This window comes from Rhododendron vialii, chromosome 9a (assembly GCF_030253575.1).
Source record: "Rhododendron vialii isolate Sample 1 chromosome 9a, ASM3025357v1".
Classification (NCBI taxonomy): Eukaryota; Viridiplantae; Streptophyta; class Magnoliopsida; order Ericales; family Ericaceae; genus Rhododendron; species Rhododendron vialii.
Window position 1 is genome coordinate 4,917,696 of NC_080565.1, and position 15,686 is coordinate 4,933,381.

At 35.5% G+C, this 15,686-nt stretch overlaps 3 protein-coding genes across 3 annotated transcripts in view; all 3 read left to right on the forward strand.

Annotated features, from left to right (window-relative positions):
• Positions 1-15,686, forward strand: part of LOC131299962 (uncharacterized) — a 32,182-nt gene that overhangs the window by 13,178 nt on the left and 3,318 nt on the right. The gene's annotated exons all lie outside the window — the stretch shown is intronic.
• LOC131299529 (uncharacterized) lies at positions 1,645-2,295 on the forward strand. The gene has a single exon (XM_058325118.1). The coding sequence runs from the start codon at positions 1,645-1,647 to the stop codon at positions 2,293-2,295; it is 651 nt and encodes a 216-aa protein (XP_058181101.1).
• LOC131299960 (uncharacterized) overlaps positions 7,582-15,686 on the forward strand; it is a 34,549-nt gene continuing 26,444 nt past the window's right edge. The window contains exon 1 of the mRNA XM_058325553.1: positions 7,582-7,728. The gene's annotated coding sequence lies outside the window, so the exon portion shown is untranslated. The remainder of the gene's footprint in view (positions 7,729-15,686) is intronic.

Genomic DNA, 15,686 nt, shown 5'->3' on the forward strand with positions numbered 1-15,686 from the left:
CAGGGGAAGGCATCTGTGATGCATACTGAGGAACACCATAAACTGATGGTAAAGGCATCTGTGGGACAGATTGAGAAACACTCGTAAAACCACCATTAGATCGAACAACCCCTGTATTTTGTGCAGGAGATCTAAACATCTGTGGTGAAACTCCCTGGAACATAGGGATGTTATTCTGAGGAAAACCAGGCATCATATAGTTTGTCCAAGGTAATGACTGTGAGACACCTGAGTAACCTCTCCACTGAGAACTTGGACCAGCAAAAGACATATTGTTTGGCCTATAATAGCAGTAATTAGTAGAATGATTATTCTTGCCACAGATGTCACAAGGTCCTCTGGGAACATATCTTCCCCCTCTGCCTTTGTTGAAAGGCCTGAAATTTTGTGAAAAATTCTGTGGAAAGTACTGAGATGAAGATGCACCAATTGAAGACTGAGGTGTAGCCAGAGGAGTCACAGAAGGTATAGATGACATAATGCCTGGAGTCTCATGGGATTGAGACTGATTTCCATGAGCAGCAACAAGAATAGTGCTAACTTTATCTGTCTCAGTAGTCTCTTTACTTAGCTGCTTTTCTTCACTCTTTAACATAGTAACAAGTTCATCAAAACAGACCTTATGACCCCTAGTGCGTACGGCCCTGACTGCAGTTTTGAGTCCATTAAAAGCTGTAGGTAAGCCTTGTAGAGTGCGAAACATAAGCTCATCATCCTCAATAGGACTTCCAGCTGCAATCAGCTTTTGTGCTATATCTTTGATATTATCAATATAGGCCTCTATTGTAGAGGTTTTGGACAAAGTGTATAACTGATCCCTAAGTTCTTGAACATGACTTTCTGATAAGAAATTATATCTATTAGAGAGGGATTCCCACACCTGATGAGCAGTTTTTAACCCTAGAACGTATGGCAGTGTGGTTTGAGACAGTGATGCAGTCAAGCACGATCTAAGTTGGGAATCAATTAGCCGCCAGAGAGAAAAGGTAGGATTTGGAGTAAGATTACCGTGATCATCTCGAATCTGAGGCGGTGGAACTGGTTCAGATCCATCAAGATAGCTAAAGAAACCATTCGCATCTACAACATTCTCCACCTGAATCCGCCAGAGTAAGTAGTTGGAGCTATCCAACTTGATGTTGACAAGAGAGTGAAAATTAGAAACAAGGAAAGCGAGAGCTGAAGGTAAAGTAATTGTAGTTGAAGTCGAGGTTGCTGAATTAGATGCCATAGCTTGTGCCCTAATTTCTGAGATTAGAAGAAGAAAGGACAGGGATCGAAGGACTCTCGTCTCAGATCGGCTTTGATACCATATGGAAAACTCAAGAAATGAACAAATGAATCACAAGAAGAAGAGAGAGAGAGAGAGAGAAGAAAACAAATCTGAAAACTCAATTATAATCTGTTGTTCGTTGAGTTACAATGCTGAGATAAGTGCTTATATATTTGCACGACACGATCTCACCAGAATTAGTTACAAGTACAGCTGTCCTGACAGCTGGCCCAACTAAGTACCCACTAAACCATCTTAACCAAACTAACAACTCAACTAATTACATTTTAACAAACACCTAACTAATGTGTTCTCTTTACACCCCTCCCTATCTCTGATTTTTATTTTTTTTTGGCTTTTCAAATTATTCTATGGCAACCGAAAGCCTTCGCCATCGACTCGGAGACGATTCCACTATCACCAATCCTAACGAAAACAATCATGACATCTACAAGGAATATGACGACGATAATGATAATGAAGATGAGTACGAGGACTATATTGAGGAAACCTCAATGAGAGGCAGAATGTTGAGGTGGAGAGCCGCCATCGTGCGACATGGATTCTTGTCCTTGGCCATAGCAATATTGCCCGCATCTCTACATCTCGTGGACGTCTTCGTCCTCCGTTCTGCCGAGAGGGCCGCGGCTAGGCCTTCTTGGTTCCTAACGCCCTGGATAACGGACGCGTATTTCGTCTTCTCGTCTCTTGTTATGGGCCTCGGCTCCTGGTTCGCGTGGGCGGAAAATGGGCTGCCTCCAAAACCCATGCTTTTCGCATCCAAGCTCCTCGTTTATAACGCCTTGAGTCTAGCGTGGGACCCCATCGTCTTCGGTTGGGGAGCCGTTCACCTCGGACCCCAAATATGCATGCTGAGGGGCTTTCTTGTGGTCGCGATCGCAGGTACGATAAGGCGACAAAATCACACTGCCGGCGAATTCGTTTTTGGAGCGTGCGGAGTAATTGGTGGTATTCATCTGTTTCATTCTAGCCTTGATCTGTTATTACCTGAACACTTCTGAGAATGAATTTTTTCGATTTTCTTTGTGTGGGTCATGTTGGTTTTTCATGTTTTATTTTCAACACATGAACTCTTTATAGCTCTCTGAATTGTTGTTACAGTTTTTGTGTTTCTCCCTTCTTTTTAATCTCAAAGGGGAGGGTCGTAAGAGAATATAACAGGGGCATTTTGGCTAAATAAGAACCCAGCTACACACACAGAAAACTTGTGCACATATTTTGTTGAGTGGTCATTACGGATCCCAAAAAAATAATCCGAGTAGTTCATTAAATGTAAAATATTTTTTTCGAGAGTGTTTGTGAAAAATCAGCTAAATCCGATACCTATAGCTACTCAATCCAATCATCTAACTTTCTATTATCCTGAAATTTGAATGAAAAGTTAGACGATTGGATCGAACATCTATAGTTATCGGATTGAGCTGATTTTCCATGTAAACCCTTAAAAAAATATTTTACATTTAATGAACGACTCAGATCATTAGTGTGGGACCCGTGATGGGCCCCACAATAAAATATGATTGTGCACTAATAGTCTGTGTGAACAAACTTTTTTGCTAAATAATTCATTTGGATTTTTTTTCCCTTATTCAACTTTTTTTCCGCATTTGTTAATTTTTTGTCAATTTTTTGTAAATTATTGCTTCGTAATAATGAAAGGAATTTAAAAAGTAAAAAATTATGATCAAAACCAAATTTTTTGAATAAAGACAAAAATAAGTCACCAAGTCAATTTTTTGTCTTTATTCAAAAAAAAAATTGACTTTCAATGTTAATTTTAACTTTTTATATTCCTCTTGTCATGCCAACACAATAATTTACAAAAATCAAAGCAAACTAACAAATGCAAATTTTTTTAATAAAGACAAAAAAATAAATCACTTTGCTTATTGGCCAAAATAGGCATAAGTATCTAAAATTAAGTCAAACGGGATTTAAGTCAGCAATCATCTAATGGCACTTGATGGCCCATTAAGGGGACAAATTTTGGTACACAAATCATTTCATTCAGGAAGAAAAATGATCAATCTTTCCTTGGAGTTTGTCTTGTGCATTGATTTATTTGGGTCTCTCTCCCGCTCCCGAAACTCTAGTCACCACATTTACCTTTTTTTTTTCCTTCCCCTCTCCTTTAGGGTTTCCCAACCCTAATACGACGGCAGAAGTGGAAGGCTATGATACTAGTTTGTCACTCTTCCTTTTTGTTTTCTAGTACTTGGTTTGCCTATATATTGAGAGATAAGGGTCATTGAAAATTACACGTAAAACTGTAGAAGACTAAGAATTTAGGATGGAGAGAATAACAACGGTGTCGGAACTTAAGATGAGGGTGCATGAAGAGTCCATAGAATTCAAAGTGGTAAGCAAGCTTGTTCCAAATCAGGATCGAAAGATCGAAGCCGAATCAATTATACACGCTTTTACCATGGTCGTGGGAGAGCTTGAAAGCATTTATCAAAGTTACTAGTACTACACTTGTACCGAAAACCCAAAAAAAAAAAGAGTTATACTTTACTTTTATTCTACTCTTCTGAAATAAAGTAAAGTTATCTTTGTTTAAATTCGAAATCCGCCAGATTTCATTTTGCATTCTTTTGGCTTTAACTTAAAGTTAAAATGAGAATTTTATCTTTATTTAAATTTTTTTCACATTTGTTAGTTTTACGTCAAATTTTTGTCAGTTATTGATTCGTCTCGACGAGAAGAATCGGAAAAGTAAAATTTCTTTACTTTTACCCAAGTATTTTGAGAAATAAACACTTTTTAGCACAAAAAAGTTCTCAAAATACTTGGATGAAAGTGAAATTTTTTTACTTTTCTCATTCGTCTCGTTGAGACAAATCAATAACCCACAAAAAATTAGCGCAAAACTAATAAATACGAAAAAAAATTTAAATAAAGACAAAATTCTTATTTTAAGTTTACGTTTAAGTTAAGACAAAGAGAATGCAATCTAACTTTGGAACTGGGAAGTGCAAAATTTCGAATGGTGATTTTGAACTCAAAAGTCATGCGACTTTACTTTCATTGGGCCCTCTACTTAAGCGTTAAAAAAATTTATAGAAAATTAGAGGCCGGTCCTGATTTTTAGGCTCGGTTTGATCCCAATCCTGAATATTATTTTCAAACCTGTATAGGCTCAGATATATTATCTCCTGACTTGTTTGCCCTTTTTATTCCACATCGTCAATTCCATCTCGCCATTCTTCCTCTCTGTCTCTTAAGACGACCGACCGAAACCCATCTTAAGAAACTCTCTCTCTCCCTCTCTCTCTCCCTCCCTCTCTCTCCCTCTCTCCCCCCTAATATTGGACCACCGCCGTCAGCCGAGTTGGGGAAATCTAAGATTCCAATTGAAAAAACACACGTAGGTGAGATCAGTGCTTCTACGGTGGCGGCGAAGTTCTTCCTTTTCCGGCGTTCATGGAGGTTGAGCCGTTGATTAAGTGCGCAACACCGCATCGAGGCCACTCCAACTACTTAAGCGTCAGATCATCGAGGGTTCCGGTGGTTTCTAGGTTGAAGTTGAGTTGGTAGGTCTTGATTGTCTACTCAAGATCATCGTCGAAATCGTCAGAGGGATCCTTGGAGTTGTTGGTGATGTAGCAGAAGTTTTGGAAGTCGTATTGATTGCCGATTGAGGTGCTGTGATTAAGTGATTCAGTGATTGTATGCAAGGCACGTGGGATAATTCAGATGATGTTGTTTTCTTCTGGTATCTTTAAGTTTTCTAAGTTAATTTGTTGATTTTTGAATTTTAAGGTGGTGTTTGACTACAAGTCAATGAATCTGTTATATTTGAGAGTTGTGAGAACCGTATATTTTTCTATGAGAATTGTGTATTTTTTTTATGAAAACAATGTATTTTCTGTGAGAGCTGTTTATGAGAACTGTGTATTTTATATGAGAGCATTGTATTTTTCTATGAGAACTGTGTATTATATATGAGAACTGTCTATGAGAACCGTATATTTTCTATTGAAACATTGTATTTTTCTATGAGAACTGTGTATTTTTCTATGAGAATTGTATATTTTTTATGAGAACTGTGTATTGTCCATAACAATTATCTATGAGAACTGTGTATTTTCTATGAGAATTGAGTATTGTCCATGAGAATTGTGTATTTTCTATGACAACTACATATTTTCTATGAGAACTGTGTATTAAGTGTATGGTGAGACTATTTGAACTGTATATTTTCAGTTCATATATCCATTTTCACATAGTTCTCATAGAACTGACTATGAGAATTGACAGTTCTCATAACCAGTTCACATATCTAAGGGTAAAAACTGTCTATGAGAACTGTGTATTTTATATGAGAATATTGTATTTTTCTATGAGAACTGTGTATTATACATGAGATCTGTCTATGAGAACTGTGTATTTTCTATGGAAACATTGTATTTTTCTATGAGAACTGTGTATTTTTCTATAAGAACTGTGTATTTTTCTAAGAGAATTGTATATTTTTTATGAGAACTGTATATTGTTCATGACAACTATCTATGGGAACTGTGTATTTTCTATGAGAATTGAGTATTATACATGAAAACTGTGTATTTTCTATAACTGTGTATTTTCTATGAGAACTGTCTATTTAAATGTGTGGTAAGATATTTGAACTGTGTATTTTTCAGTTCACATAGTTATTTCATATAATTCTCATAGAACTGACTATGAGAATTGACAGTTCTCATAGCCAGTTCACATAGCCAATGATATTTTTGTCCGAAACAGTTTTCATAAAGACAGTTTTCATAGGAACGGTTCTCGTAGAAATAATTCTCATAGACAGTTCTCATGGAGACAATTATCATAGAAACAGTTCTCATAGAAAATGATATTTTTTTTAATCTTACATAATTGCATATTCAATATGGATCGTGTTTGGTAGATATTGTCGAATAGGTTCCAAAAATATAATTTTTTTAAAAAATGAATAGCTACAACAAAAGATATTACTTTTTGAAATTTAAACAATGTTTTAATGGTGCACCAATACTCATGGAGCATTGGATAATTTTTCTATACTAAATACTCTCTAGTTCAGTGCGCTGCTGCACGTGAAGGGGCATGGTTGGAATAAAAAATATAAATAATTATGCATGACTACATTAAGTCCGAACCTAATTTTTAGGACCGGCCAAAAAATTCCCCAAAAATTTAATGTCCGTTGGGCTCAATCACATGATGTTCGCCCCAAATATAAGGTAGAAGAGAGGTTTAGGGTACCATTGACGGTGCTCCAGGAGCATTAATTAATCTCTCCATGTTTCGATAAGTTCCCCAGTAAGGAGAAAACTTTTTTTTTTTTGGTAAACAGGAGAAAACTTATTGTGTTTATAGTTTTGTAGTCTATATTATACTCTACAATTGGCTTGTTTGTTTTTGGGACTCCAATCTTGCATATGGTCCCCAATAAATTTTTTCTATCTCTATTTCTTTATTTATTATTCATAAAAACTTCTCTCAAAATTCAAAACGAACAAGGTAGACCTAACACTCGTCACAAAAAAAAATACTCCTATAAGGCTCTGTCGAGTGTTGAGTCAAAATGAACGAGCCAAAAAAGCGATGGTTTAATAAACATGATCATGAGACAATCTAGTTTTAATTTTGTAAACATCTTCAGTCGAAATGATCTGAGTTACAACTCGTTCGAGCTCCATATGAAAAATTAACGAGCTTTAAAAAATTAGTATTCAATTGTAAGTTAGGCTAAGTTCCCCTAAGATTTTGAGAAGTCCCCAAAATCGGCTTTTGGGGCTTTTTCTTGAATATTTTTGAAAAATTTTGGTTATAAGTTAATTTTTTAGTTTTTCGATTTCTCTCTGCGAGACAAGTCAATAATTCACAAAAATTAAGTATAAAACTAACAACTGTGAAAAAAATTTGAATTAGAACAAAACAAGAAAAAGAATAAAAAATCTTAGCAGAACTTAGAGTATATTTTACTAACTAAAATAAATTGTTCTAATTTTTCACTTATTTTTGTAATTAGGTTGTTGCTAATGCCAAAATAATTTTTATTAGTGTCAAAACTGTAGTGCATAAAAGTCTTGTACCATGCACAAGATATAAAGCTTTTATGCACTACAATTTTGGAATAAACAAGAATAGTTTTGGAGTTATCATTTGTCTTTGAATTAAAAGTTATTTATTATGTGAGAATGAATTATCTCACAAAATAAAAAATAAAAAATAAAAATCTTTATTACTCATGCCGCAAGCCCGTAATCGATTTCAAATTCAAACAATGGTTCATTTATCAACTCCAACGTCGGTGGTCAATAGCGAGAAGCCAAAAGTCGCCGACTCAGAGTCTCACATCTCTCTCTCTCTCTCTCTCAGCTTGAAGCATACGTATACCATGCCCTTGCCTTCCCGTCACTTTTCTGGCTAAGCTCCCCGTAAAAATACCCAATCAGGTACGCCTCACTCTGATTCTTCTCTGCTTTCTTGTTGAGCCTTGTTTGGTCGATGAGAAAATGTTGGAAACAGCTGAGAATTGAGAAAGGAATTTGAAAAGAATCTTTTGTAGGAGAGCCGAGCTCAGCTTGTTTACAAACGAGAGCCGAGCTTGGCTACTTTCCTTAACGAGCATCTTTAAATGAGCCAAACCGAACTTTTGAGTGTTGAGCTAGGCAAATGAGCTTGATTCTTTTTTTTATAGATGAACTTCATAGTTGTTTACTTTTGTTTTCTTTTTTAGCAGGTGCAGCCAACGTCAAGCATCCACATCCAATGCTATTGTTCCTTAATCCTTCCACCACCCCACGGCCGCAGGGTGGAGTATCTTACTTTTTGAAGAGGAAAATATTCTTTTTATCTTATCTCATTTTATTAAATAAAAATTCCTTAATTGCCAGCATTTGAGTGTATTTAAGCTACTCGACCCTAAGCTCGTGTTCATTCGTTAAAAGTTTGTTCAAAATTGATTTGTTACATAAACAAACCCACATTTTTTCGAATCTCGTTAAGATTTCAAATCAAACTTGAACAGGCTACTACTTTGCTCATTCAGCTTATTATGTATAAAAAATTTAATTAAGTTACTTGGAATCGGCTCGTGTTTGGCTTGATTAAAACTTGTTTGAAATTGGCTCATCTCATAATCAAGCTGAGCTCGAAATGAGAATAATAATTGGGGATTTGAGGAAGATTTTTGGGGAGATGAGCGAAGATAGATAGATAGAGAAATGAGAATAGTAATCGGGACGAAAGTTTATTAAGGACCGTGCGCAGAAAGAGTGGTTGAGTCTAGAGACCTCAAACCAAACATGGTCAGTTTTTAAACCGAGCTTGATCAACTACCTGCTCGTCTAGCTTGACTCGTTTATCACCCATAAGTCTTCCTTTTGGTTTGGGGTTGCACATGCTTGGCTTTGGGGATCGATGTCAACTAGTTCGGTATTCAGATTTGTCACTCTTCTTGCACACCCACTCACACGCATAGGGATGTCAATCTAAACGAACCAATGATTAAATGAACAAAACCGAATCGATGATCAGGACGGTTTTAACCGTTTTTGAACTATAGTTTTGGCTTTGGTTCCCAATTTGGAAAAATCAGCCGGTTCGATATTAATTTGTTTTGATTTTATATGATGACCGCATGAAACCGAACCGCAATGTTATTACGAAAATACCCCTATATATGTATATCTATTACACACCTTTCAGACTTTTTGTTTTTTGGTAATTAAAAAAACACACTCCCTGACCATCACATAATCACATTGATTAATTTTGTTGCGTGTTTATGGTACGTAAAGTTGATTTTGTTGTGAATTCCCCGGGTTTTGGTGAAAAACCAAACCGAATTGATACCTGCGATTTTGGTTTTGGTACAAATTAAAAGAAAATCGTTTGTTTAATTTGGTTTCAGTTTTAGTCATACGTTCCGGTATTGGTTTTGGTACTACCAATACTCAAATCTAATCGAACCGAACCGCACCATTTCTATTCCTAGACACACATATAATTTATTGACAAACATCAGGCATATAATTTGGTGAATCCTCACCCGCTCACGTTAAACCACAATAATACGATAACTAGATTAATAACGCACCTCACAAGTCGTTTTTTAAGGTCAGAGACAGCCCATGCCCCACTCCACTTTCAATTTGTCTCCTTACCCCTAATTCTCAATGTTAGACAATTTAATCAGAGAAAAACTACTTTACAAGCAACTCGTAAATAAAGTGTACGGCGCTCAATCGTGTGTGTCCAAAAGTGTTTTAAACGGCCCGAATTAAAAACCAATTTTGACTGGTAAAAATTAGTTATTACTGGTCAAAATTGAAAAGCAAATCTGAACTATTGATTGCCGAAATAAACGATCGAGATTAAGTTTCTCTCATTTAATAATCCTGACGAATACCTTTTTTTTTTTTTTTCCTGATCACCTGTTGCGTGTAGTACTTCAAAACTGTCTTACAAGAATGAAGAAATTGTCAAATTTATTGGTAGGTTTTTTTTTTTTAACATGGAAGGGTAAGACCGCAAGAGAGTGGCCCCGTTCCTGAAAGGGAGATAAGTACTTATTTTTTAAAAAGGTAATTTTAAGCTCAAAAATCATATACTTACGCAATTAATTTTCTTACCAATATGAATCTTGTTTGATAGATCTCATTGAGATCTTTAATACGGTGCAAAAAAAATTAAAAAATTATTTTTCATTTACATTATTTTTGAGTTTAAAAATATGAAATAAATACTTATTTTTTAAGAATGTGTTTTGAAACGAGACCAATTCCACTCACCACCTCCATTAGGCAATTACTGACAAGGTCAAATTTCTTGGTAGTTGATACATAATGATTACACCTATTTTTTATGAAAGCTTATTAATTTCTGAAGTTTTTGAATGGTCATAATTAGTTTGGTTTTTATTCCCTGAAACCAGGGGTGGAGCTATGTTTTCTCTCGGCCCCAGCTCCCCGAGCGTTTGAGTTTTAAACTTTTTATATTGTACATACCTAATTTTAAATATTATTAATAATCATTCATGTATAGCTACTTATAATTTTAATAATTTCGGTTCGATGTAATAAAAATCGTTTATTTTACATTATCATTTATCAATTTCTTTTATAAATAAGAAATAAGCACATGATAGTTGATGTAGCGTAAAGAATCATTTCAATGTACAAATGTAATAAATTAGAAAGTAAAAACCTTATGATATAATAAGTATGTATTCCGATAAAAAAAAATATGTCTACGTACTATGCCGGCCCTCTGAGATTAAAATCCTGGCTCCGCCACTACCTGAAACTTTATGTTTTTTTTTTTTTTTTACAAGGCTGCTGATTTTGCCACTCCCTTGCAAGTATATTTTTGGTGCAAAAATATACTTGTAGGAGAGTGGCGTTAACAAAAAAGAGAGTGACAAAATCATTTCCTATTTACAAAACTGAAACTTTATGTTCCTGGTTTAAAATATGATCATCGATTACCAATAGCATATTGCATTTTAATATGTTGATTTTGGGATTTTGTTTTTCAGCACAGGTGGAAATTTGCGCTCCAAGCAATGCAGCTAACAGTCGAGGCAACCAACGCCGTGACCAGCTGCGCAGCCACTTATGCACCATTTCGTGAGAAATTCTGCATGGATGTCTAACCTTACGTGAGACATTTTGAGTTTGTTTGTTTGACGGTCTCAAAACTCCTGCACACGATCATTAATAAATTTTCTATATTTCTCTCTACTCATTATTTTTAAAAACCTTCTTTAAAATCCAAACCGAACAAGGTCTTTGTGTTGATACTTGATGTCTCTCTCTCTCTCTCTCTCTCTCTCTCTCTCTCTATATATATATATATATATATATATATATATATATAGAGTCCCCTTCTTATGAGGGATCCCCTACTTAGCTTAAGTGCGGACCTCATAGATACCAATCGAATTTCGATGATCCGAGCCGCTCAATGTGATCAGAACGTGATTTTAAGGGTTGCAGTGAGAAATCGTCAAAAAAAATGGTCGGGAAGAGCTTCATCCGAACAGTTTTTTATTGAACGGTTCAAACAAAAACTGCTCAAATCAAGCCCTTTTTGGTCATTTTTTTTGCCGATTTCTCACGGGTACCCTCAAAATCACGTTCTGCTCACATTGAGCGGCTCGGATCATCGAAATTTAATCGGGAAATGAGAGAAATGAGGAGGTCCGCACTTAAGGAGCCTATTTAAGGTCCTCACAGGAAGCTCACTGTATATGAGTCCCCTTCTTATGAGGGATCCCCTACTTAGCTTAAGTGCGGACCTCATAGATACCAATCGAATTTCGATGATCCGAGCCGCTCAATGTGATCAGAACGTGATTTTAAGGGTTGCAGTGAGAAATCGTCAAAAAAAATGGTCGGGAAGAGCTTCATCCGAACAGTTTTTTATTGAACGGTTCAAACAAAAACTACTCAAATCAAGCCCTTTTTGGTCATTTTTTTTGCCGATTTCTCACGGGTACCCTCAAAATCACGTTCTGCTCACATTGAGCGGCTCGGATCATCGAAATTTAATCGGAAAATGAGAGAAATGAGGAGGTCCGCACTTAAGGAGCCTATTTAAGTGTGGATATGTATGTATATGTATTGTAAGACATTTTGTGTGGATATGTCTGTGGTTGAAGTACTCTTGTTATGTGAGATATTGTTGTTGTGTGGATTTTTTGTGATGATATGTCTGGCTTCCAAATAGAGTATTATTGGAGCTTAATATATCCAAAACCCATAATTTACAAACAAGATATAGAGTGCAATGTAAACGGCGCTTGATTTTGTTACTATCATTTAACCTAACCCTAACATCCCAACCCCTGCTGCCGCCGACCACCACCCTACAAAGTAACAAACCGCCATAAATAAATTTAAAAAAAAACCCATCAAAGCCAAGAATGAAAGATCCACCAGACGCCAATGCGATAATCAAGACGGCGCAGACTCACAAGATCACAATGATGACCTCCAAAGGCCGCCGAAGCAGGCCACGTGAACGGCCTGAGACTATTAACGCCCGGAACCGCCACACCTTTAATTATCACCTAACAAAGCCGCAGACGCTGCACAAAATCAACCTCTTGCATCAATCGACCGCCAAAAAGAAGAAGAAAAAAGAAGGAAAATACATCCCAACGAAAGATTGAATGAAACCACAAGGGGATAGGTGGAATCATCAATAAAGTAAACCAATTAAGCACTTCCACGTACATAGGAATGCAGCTTGCACTAGGATCTTCAGAATAATCATCCCACAGTCACATCATTTTAAACAAACAATTACATGATCAATTCTATTATTATGGAGAATGATGTACTTAACGAGGAATGTAGACTAAACCAATTACCATATATATCATCAAAATTAGACATAAGAGTTGACAAAGTTATATATCTATATATAATAATCCTATTATTATGACAAATGATTTAACCAAACATATCATCAAAATCAGACATGTTGACTAAGTTATATATAATATTATATATATAAACTCTGTGGACATACTAAAATCAGTTGATTAATTCCAGGGTTGTGTCCATCATATGGATTTTACAATTATTGAGTGACCTATTAAAATAGTTGTTACTAATAATTAGTGCTATTATTTAGCTTGAATTAAGTTTTGGTCCTACTTGGAAGTCCAAGTCAAGTTTTCGTCTCTTATTTTGTATATATAAGCCTAATAACATTCTTGAAACTTAATCACTTATTACATCGTTCCTTTATGCATCCCAAATCAATATATAGTACTATATAAATATATATATATATATATATATATATATATATATATATATATCAATTCAAAGCAAGAAAATATTCAATCTTCCTAAATTATTCAGCTTTCTTAATTAATCCTAAATAACTATCCTAACAAATTTCAATTCACAATATAGTTGTCGCATTACGTTTGAGCTACTTGATACTTTCATCCAAAGATGAGGAAAAAAAATTGAATCAATACCATGATTATGAAACTTATTTATCATACAAACTTAACAATACAACATGGAACAAAATAGATACAAATTGATTGTACACCATAACCAACCATGTTGATCCACTCTTTGCAACCAAGAGAGAATATTGTTTCTTATGCAAAAGTGTGAAGAGGTATTGCAGTATATGAGTTACATTACCTCATGATTTTATGTAAAGGTCTTGTTTTGAATCTTACATCTTCCTCTACCAATTGAATTCAATATTCAATCACCAATATTCATCCCCGGCCATTATTTTAGCTTCACAAATGGGAACGTCAACTCCTAAAACCTTTTTCCATATATACATGCATGCACATACCAATGTATATAAAATGAACATAGTCGGGTAAAATACATAAATGGTACCTTTATAGGATTTAAACTTAACCCACGATACTGTCAGGAATTAAAACTTAATTGGCTACTCCACTAAGTACTATGATTTAATTATCTTATAGATTCACACTCGTGATCAATAGAATTAATATACTCCACGGAATCTTTTTTATTGGCCCCCTGCATACCCCACATATATATTACTCCAACGAGGTTTTGTAGTAATAATCATTGTTATAATAAATTAAATAATTTACTCCCAACGCGGTTTAATAGAATGGTAGGGTTCCTAACGCAGTTAATTTTATAAATTTATTCCATGAATTTTCACGTATACCATTATAATTAGCTCGCGATTTTGGAATTCGATTCATCTATGACCAAGATTGGAATTAATTAGGTTAATTACATTGGGATCTTGAATTGGTGGGTGGACTTAGGATAAAATTTGTCTTAAAAATAAGTAACGGTCAGATGATAGTTATTTATTAGCAGAGATTAATTTTTCGCGGAGTAATTATTTGCGGCCTGGAGTAATTGCGGATGCCTATGCTATAGATTTTACGATTTTTATTTTGTTTTATGTGATTTGTCATTTTCCTACAATTATTAAAGTCAACTTTCGGAGTTATTTTTCTTAATAAGCTACGTGTAGTTTCTTCAGCAACAATCAAAAGAAGATTGTTCTTGGGGACCAACCAAATATTACTGAAAATATTTCTTATAATCTCTTCCTCCTCACAAGAAAATAGTGAATTTCCAGATGCTTTTATTAATTAGCAACTCTTCAAAAACATGCAAGCAGTTGACTTGTTATGGTCTTTTTTTTAAATAAAAAAAAAAGTGGCATAAGAGGCAATTCTTACTGATGAAACAATCGCGATGTTTTCCAAAAAAAAAAAACATTTCCATCTCTTTATGAATGCCAGAAACCTAAGCCGACTATGGCAGCCGCTGCGCTGCGTTCAAAAAAACTCCGTTAAAACATTTATGGGCGTTTGTCGGGTCTTTCTTGACATTTCCGAAATGCTGCTATAGGCAATTTAATTTGTCATGTAGTGTGAGATGACCCTAATTATAGAGGAAGGTTCATGACAAAATCTGTAATTTACAAAACTAGATTATGGTAATTTAAGGGAGGAGCTTACCTCTGTTTTCACGTTTTCATGACCTGGAATCGCCGCCTTACCTCTTTGGTGAGGTTCACCGCACATCACCTCCATGACATCGCTCAAGTGATATCATCACTACAAACCGGCTTATTTATACGAATGGTCCCCAAAGTATTTTCGAAATGTCAATTTGATTCTCAGTATACAAATCGTGTCTATTGCATCCTTTTTTTGAACGGCGAAAAATGGAATATTATTAATAGAGAGAGTGGAGTACAACATATTAAGGGCAATAAAAGATAGCATCATAAAGTGTGAACAACATCTCAACTAAGTTGGCACCCTATCCCATAATAATCATAGGCTATTCAAGCCTAAGGATTGACAAGTGATCAACCCAATTTAAAAACAAAGTGAAAGAACTCTCTATTGTTAATTGGATCAGACAAGATAGGTACAGAAGCATGATGCTTCACCAAACGTCTATTGCATCCTTAACGTTTACAATACACGTTTAAATGGTCCTCAAAGTATTAACAAAATGTCAATTTGGTCCCAACGTACAAATCACATTTTTTATCAAATAAACTACAAAATGCCACTTATCTTCTCCATTCGCACAACCCGTAGGATCCAAATCAAAACCCTAACCAATATTGGCCACCATTACCAACAACCATTACAAGTCAGCACATTCTCCACCCTTAACTATCAGAACATCACAGGGTTAGTCATCGCTCCCCTTTTGCACTAGCCACCACGCCACCATGCTCGTTCCCCTTGCCTTCCGATGCTGCCCGCACATCACACACACACACACACACAAGCAAAATGTGATTGAATAGACACAAATGGTGGTCGTTGAAATAGTGATGGCGAATAGGCAACAAGAGGAGTAGATATGACGACTTTCTATGTTTCAGAAGGATGTTGCATGAATCTAGA

What these genes read in the sequence shown, in the direction of transcription:
- LOC131299529 (XM_058325118.1), top strand. Translation starts at nt 1,645, where the DNA reads ATGGCAACCGAAAGCCTTCGCCATCGACTCGGAGACGATTCCACTATC.